General features: G+C 49.2%; 1 protein-coding gene and 1 long non-coding RNA gene across 2 annotated transcripts; one reads left to right on the forward strand and one right to left on the reverse strand.

Annotated features, from left to right (window-relative positions):
• The first annotated feature begins 220 nt into the window (after window positions 1-220).
• Window positions 221-3,420, forward strand: LOC109769957 (inactive leucine-rich repeat receptor-like protein kinase CORYNE). Its single transcript, XM_020328662.4, has 2 exons — window positions 221-1,593; window positions 2,775-3,420. Exons 1-2 carry the CDS (start codon window positions 614-616, stop codon window positions 3,082-3,084), a joined length of 1,290 nt encoding a protein of 429 aa, XP_020184251.1. The 5' UTR covers window positions 221-613; the 3' UTR covers window positions 3,085-3,420.
• An 825-nt stretch (window positions 3,421-4,245) lies between these two features.
• LOC120976205 (uncharacterized) lies at window positions 4,246-4,744 on the reverse strand. The gene is made up of 2 exons (XR_005771457.1): window positions 4,659-4,744; window positions 4,246-4,566 (listed from the first exon to the last, which is right to left on the reverse strand). It is a non-coding gene; the product is annotated as an uncharacterized lncRNA (long non-coding RNA).
• Between the last annotated feature and the right edge of the window lie 1,930 nt (window positions 4,745-6,674).

The raw sequence follows: 6,674 nt of genomic DNA on the forward strand, positions 1-6,674 counted from the left end.
CTTCATGCTCTGTCCCGTGGCTGCGTGCGTACGTGCTGAGCTGCGAGATGCGCCGGCAACCCAAAAAGCCTCGCTCGCCCTTTTGATTCCCCCACGCCAATGCCTTTGCTGCTCCCTGCTCTGCTCCCCTCCGCTCACCGTGAGAGCCTGGGATAGCTTCTCTTCTCGCCCCGCCGTTCCGTTTCGACTTAAAGCTCCTCCCGTGGAAGCTCGCCCGCTCGTCTTGGTAGGAGGCGCGGGCCGCGTGACGGTGAGCTATCGCACGCACGCCTGCTCTGCTCCGCTGCTGCTGCGGAGGAGGAGCAGGGCGACGTTTTCGCCGTTTCCGTCTTCTTCCTCAGGTATAATTTTGGCACCCTGCAGAGCTCCTCGCCCCTCTCCTGCGAAATCTCCGAGCCCTCTTCGTTGCACTGAGCTTGCTCGTTTCCGTTTCTCTGTCCTCTTTCGGCTGTAATCAACCCCCCCCCCCCCCCCCCCCCCTGTTGATAAGCATAAGCAAGAACCATGCAGAAAATGGCATCTTGATAGACCACTCTTTGATCCTATTACTCGAGCATTTCCCGTTGAGCGATTTCTTCTCTCCTCCCCGCTGCCAAATCGGTTCTTTGGTCCAATGGCGCCGGGAGCCGGGACGGCGGCGGCGGCCAAGAACCCTACCAAAACCCTCGCCGCCACCCTCCTCCTCGTCCTCCTGCTCGCCGACCTCCCGCTCTGCGCCTCCCAGCCGCCGCTGCACTCCCAGCCCCTGCCCGCCACGCAGTCCCCGGCCGCGCCCCTGCCGCCGCCGCAGCCCAGGGCCCCCCACGCGCGGGCCGGCGGCGCCGCCCGCCTCCGCCGCATCGCGCTCGGGGTCCTCCTCGGCTCGCTCGCCGGCTTCCTCCTCTCCCTCGCCTTCCTCTACGCCATCCGCGTCGCCGTGCTCCATGCCGGGAACGCGCCGGCCGTCGCCCGGGGCCCCGTCTCCTTCACGCCGCAAATCTCGCCCAAGAGCCTCCAGTGCGCGCTCCCCTCCGCGCGCCCGCTCGCGCGCGGGCCCCGCGGGACGTACCACAAGCTCGACCTCGACGGCGACGTCACCGTCGCCGTCAAGGTGCTCGACCTTGCCGCCGCCAGCCGCGCCTCGCCCTCGCCCTCGCCCTCGCCCTCGCCCTCGCGGCCGGCGAGCGGCTCCAAGTCCGACATGCGGAGGGTGCAGCGGCAGCTGGAGCTGCTCGCCCGGGTGCGGCACCTCAACGTGATGAGCCTCAAGGCCTACGTCCGCGACGCCGACCGGCTCTCGCTCGTCTACGACTTCGTCCCTGGGGGCAGCCTCGAGGACGTGATGAAGAGGGTGAGGTCGCAGCAGGTGAGCCTCAGCTGGGACACCAGGAACAGGATTGCGGCCGGGGTGGCCAAGGGACTGCGCCACCTGCACTTCGAGTGCAACCCCAGGATACTGCATTGCAACCTCAAGCCGTCGAATGTGATGCTGGAGGAAGGCTTCGAACCGGTGCTGGCGGATTGCGGGGTTGCGAGGCTGCTCGATTCGGGTTCGCCTGATCCGGAGTCGTCCGGTAGCCTCTACACTGCTCCAGAGTGCTACCAAAGTAGCAGGTAAATCTATGTGTTGTCTGTTTTCAGTGCTCAATTCAGCTAAATTTAGTAGCTTGAAGATTGCAGTATTACTATTTCTCAAATTGACAATTTGGTTTGCTTGTCTGTTCATTATAAATTATAATGAGGGGAAATTGAACCCAGGCTATGCATCATTATCACTGCCAGGAAAGTAGATCTATATGCATACTCAATTTTATATAGATACGAAGCAAACAACTCAATGTATTTCAGATTGCTAGAAATCTGAGATGTGCGATGTCTGCTATTGGCACTGAATAGCTTAAATTTTAAGCTATAAATCATTATACTATTGGTAACCCATACTTATACATCTGGCAACTAACATGTGTAAATTGTGTAGTGATAATATCATGTCATTTTCTTATTTGAACCATAAGCATTGCAACATTATATACTACCAAAACAAGCGTTTGACATTCCATTTCATTATTGCTTGCGTCCATAGGTTCTTTCGATTTGTGTCCCCGGTTAACAGTGCCTAATCATTAGCTAGCAAGCACTGTTGTGTGTTTCCTTTCATTAGACTCTTCTGAATTTGGTTTTCTAGTTATTGACTGTGTTGACGATAAGTAGACTTCAGTTCCGCGCCATTTGAATTTAATCAGTGAAATGAGTAAGAGAGAAGACATAAAGCATATTAATAAAGAATACCAGAGGGCTTAATCGAAGGTACCCAGCTTTTGCTTTTTGTAACTGGAGAATCTTTACTTTGTTAGGGAACCTGCATCTAACCTTTTTGAATTACCTTTGATTGTTACGCTTTCCATATATTCCCGCATGAGCACACACAGCTGTTGGCCCACCCCCTGTTCTACTAAAAATATTGATATATTTCATTCTAGCCTCTTGTATATCAATCAGAGAATAGATGCTTTCAGGATTGGTGTTCTATATTCTTATTCCAATCTTCTTCAGATAAGTACATCATCAGTTAACTTATGGGAAGGACTTTCAACCAGACTACTTTAACCAGATCAGTAACTCATGATTTATTTATTTTGTCATGGTTGATCATCAATTTTACAACTTTAGAGGTCAATCCTAATAGAGCTTGTGTTTTTCTTCTGTTAGATGGTTCAGAACTTCAGCTGCCATCCATATGTTTTTCAGCTCTTAGGTGTTTCTGAGCATTTAGATTCAAACATTTGCTTGTGCAGGTACACAGATAAGTGCGACGTCTATGCTTTCGGCATGATCCTCGGCGTTCTGCTCACCGGGAAAGACCCCGCAGACCTGTTTTTCTCAGGAGAAAGTGGACGGGGCAGCCTGGCACGATGGCTCCGTCACATGCAGCATTCCGGCGACATGAAAGAAGCGCTGGACAGCAGCATTGTAGGGGAGGAGGTCGACGAGGAGGAGATGGTGATGGCCGTCAGGGTCGCCATCGTGTGCCTCTCGGAGCTGCCAGCCGATCGGCCATCCAGCGACGAACTCGTAGCCATGCTCGCCCAGCTCCACAGCTTCTAACTGCCATCGTCGTTGCTGGAAATTTCTGAACTTCAGAACACCCGTATGATATTCCATCTCGCGAGTCGCGAGACGACGCCGAGTGGCGCAGGATCATCAACCGCCGAATTCAGTGTCCTGAGCTGAATTCAGATGGGAGCCAGCAATGTAGAGGCCAAGCGAAACAAGTGTGGCAAAATAGCTGCCCATCAGCTTCATGGCGCATGCTGGTGGTTGAATGAGCTTCATGTAAGATGATGATGGTGATGTTCTGGCCATGGATGAGCCTGGGGACAACAAATGTGCATATATGTAGTAGTATGTGTTCTGTAGAATGGTGCATATCTTCTTGTTGGATCTCCCTTTGCTGTAGGGGGAGGGTGATGTTTTGTCCTGTGCATTGACCCATCAGAGACATGGGCCCCTCTCTCAGCTTGCCCATGGCCTGGTGTCCGTCCGTTCGACAAGCGCGGTCGGGCCCATCACGGGTTTGGGCATCATTTCTCTTCATGTCACATGTCTCACCACTCCGACTCGTCCTAATCCGTACCGTACCTGGCTGTTTGCCTCTCAAGTGTGTGTGTGTGAGAGTAAAATGTAGCTATGTTCAGTGAGTAAAATGTAGGGTCCTCGATGTGTAAAACGAGAACCGTCTGCTTGGTGTGCGAAGTAACAGGCCAACAACACAGCACAACACAGTAATAACAGGCTAACAGCACAGCACAGCGCCTTTAGATACATTATAACTGAGCACTTTTCCTGCCCTCTCAAGGCTTCTGGCCATCAGATCTACGAGTTTAAGAATTTTTGGCCGTTGGATTGATTTGCAAAAGCTCGTAAGTTCGCTATACGGGCTGGGCCGCTGCTTCCGTAACAAAATGGACGATCTGCCATTATTTGGGCCTGCTGGGCTTTGAATGTCCAAGAGACCAACGGAAAAAAAATAGGGCAGTGTTCGCAGCCGCAAGTCCCTCAATCTCGCGGAAAAAGGTTGTTCTCTACCGTCGATCTCGCGGACGGGCGAACCGATCTCGCAGCCGCACTTTTCAACCAATCTCGCGGGCGGTTGATATTGCTCAGTAATTTGCTAACGTTACCATTGAAAACTAATAGGCGATGGCTGCAATGAGCAGTGTTAATCATAATCAAGCAAAAGCGGGCAAAAAAAAGAGCAAGCGAACATTACACCATCAAGCACGAATCCTTTATTATTGCATGTAGAGAGCCTCTTAATTTACTTATGTTGTAATGCATAGACTCATAGCAATCGCACCGATCGAGCATGCACGAGATGACATATGCCTAATATTTTTTTTCGCGAAAGGACATATGCCTAAATTGGTAGATCGGTGCAGTTCTTGTAGCACCTGCATACGGTCACGTAGCAGCGGCCTCTGTCATAACCCTCTTTCTGGCAGACCACATTGCAGGTGCCGTGCTATACACACATGTTGCCATCCCAGGTTTGGCTACCATGGCCTTCACAACCGTCAGATCCCATCTCTTCTGCATCCATTAGCAAACAATGAGAATCAGTAATTAAGTTAACTTGGATTAGTATGAACTGGAGATGTGTAGGTTAATTGTGTTCCTACCAGATGAAAGGAGAAGCACCATCACCAACCACAAGCATATCAATGCCTTGTTGGTTCCCACTAGTCCTTTACCCATGTTCGTCGTGTATCGATGATGTATTATCAGATATTCTTCCAAACTCGAACAGATGAAAGTATGAGTACATTCATGGTTCATATATATAGTTAAAGTATGTGGATATTAACATGGTTATCTTTATGAGATATTAAATTTTGGCATCAACGCTTATCCAAATGGTTATGTTTATTGACGTCCTATGTTTGTTGAAGAGCTAAACTTAGCTAGTATTGATGTTTAAATTTAGGCGTCGATAAATATTAGCTCGTTTATAATTATACATGCATTTTAACCTATTTTTTGTGAAGATTTGTTTTAGGCATTTATTTCTCTCCATAATTGATATAGGAAAATTAAAATTTTCCTCCCAAACCTTTCAGGATAACTAAAGACTTAAATTGGTACCAATTATAGCTGGCCAAATGGGCTGGACCAACCAGGCCGGCCCGTGAGCACACTGACACGGCCCGCCATGGGCCAGGCACGACACAGGCTAAACGGGCCGGGCCCGGCACGCCCTAGGCCGTGCTTGGGCTGCTAGGGTGAGCACTCGGACCGGCACGGCATGGCCCGATTATCTTTTTTTATTTTTTTTATATATCTCTATATGGCCCAACATGTAAAAATAGGCTAAAAAACGCCCAGTGCGCCAAATAGCAGTCAGATTAGCGTGCCTGGCGTGCCGGTGGCCCGGCCCGATTAGCAGCGGGGCCGTGCATGGGCTGCAGGCTGCAGCACGCGGGCCGACACGGCACAGCCCGTATAATAATCGTGGCTAGGCGGGCCGGACCGTTTGGCCAGCTATGGTACCAATTAGCATATATTTATTGATGGTACACCCTGTTCTTAAGATCAAAATGGATTTGAATCAGACTAGTCTGTAGAAATTTAGGGCCCTTAGAAAAAACCCGGCTAAACAAGGCCCTAACGTTCAAAATAAATATGACTATATCATAATTTCACTTAATTATATAACAAGGACAGAAGTACTTATGCAAGCACGGTGAATCAAAAAAATGAATGCATGCATGTTCAACAATCTAAAGGGTGAACACATAAAAGGTCATGCATGAGTTCTACTCCCTCCGTTCCTAAATATATGTCTTTGTAGAGATTTCACTATGGATCACATACGGATGTATATAGATGCATTTTAGAGTGTAGATTTATTCATTTTGCTCCGAATGTGGTCCATAGTGAAATATCTTCAAAAACTTATATTTAGGAACGGAGGGAGTAATTCGTAACGACAAAAGGTAATCACGTAAAAAATTATGGGTATGTCACAAGGAGCGAATATTCAAGCGAGCGCAAGCTAGGCAACACCTAAAATCTAACCGTTACGCACCTTTATGCACTACTCTATGCACTACTCTTTGGGACCGGATGAAGACACTCGATGAGACTGACTAGTACAAAAGGTTTGAACTTTATACTTTTCGGTGAGACCAGATGGAACAGCTCGGTGAGACCGAATGGTGATGACCTAATATCTTTCCACAATGCGGTGACACCGATCGGAACCACTTGGAATTTTCGAGATGAAATCAATAGGTTCAGAAGGTTGGCAAGTTGAAAGGATCGATACGGTCGGCTAGAGGGGGCCGGGGGGGGGGGGGGGTGAATAGGAGATTACAAATTTTAATCTTTCTTGTCAATTTTAAGGTTTAGCGGATAAATAGGGTTCACTAGGTATGCAACTAGGTGAACACAACCTATATGACAAGCAAGCTTAAAGCAACATATGCTAGCCAACAATCTAATTAGCAAGCCAACAAGCATACAAGGAAAAGTAAGGTGCGGGAAAGGATTAACCACAAGTGACGCGAGGACGCGGACTTTATCCCAAGTTCACTCTTCCTTGGGGAAGAGCTACTCTCCGTTTAGAGCGGTGCCGGAGCCAAAGCTTGCGGAACGCCACGAAGGCTCACCGTAGTCTCTTTTGAGTCACCCCCAAC

Source organism: Aegilops tauschii, chromosome 3 (genome assembly GCF_002575655.3).
Source record: "Aegilops tauschii subsp. strangulata cultivar AL8/78 chromosome 3, Aet v6.0, whole genome shotgun sequence".
Classification (NCBI taxonomy): domain Eukaryota; kingdom Viridiplantae; phylum Streptophyta; class Magnoliopsida; order Poales; family Poaceae; genus Aegilops; species Aegilops tauschii.

Bases quoted from the DNA above. Each gene is read 5' to 3' on its own strand.
- LOC109769957 (XM_020328662.4), top strand. From the start codon at position 614: ATGGCGCCGGGAGCCGGGACGGCGGCGGCGGCCAAGAACCCTACCAAA. The intron at 1,594-2,774 runs GTAAATCTATGT...TTGCTTGTGCAG, and splicing joins GAGTGCTACCAAAGTAGCAG to GTACACAGATAAGTGCGACG.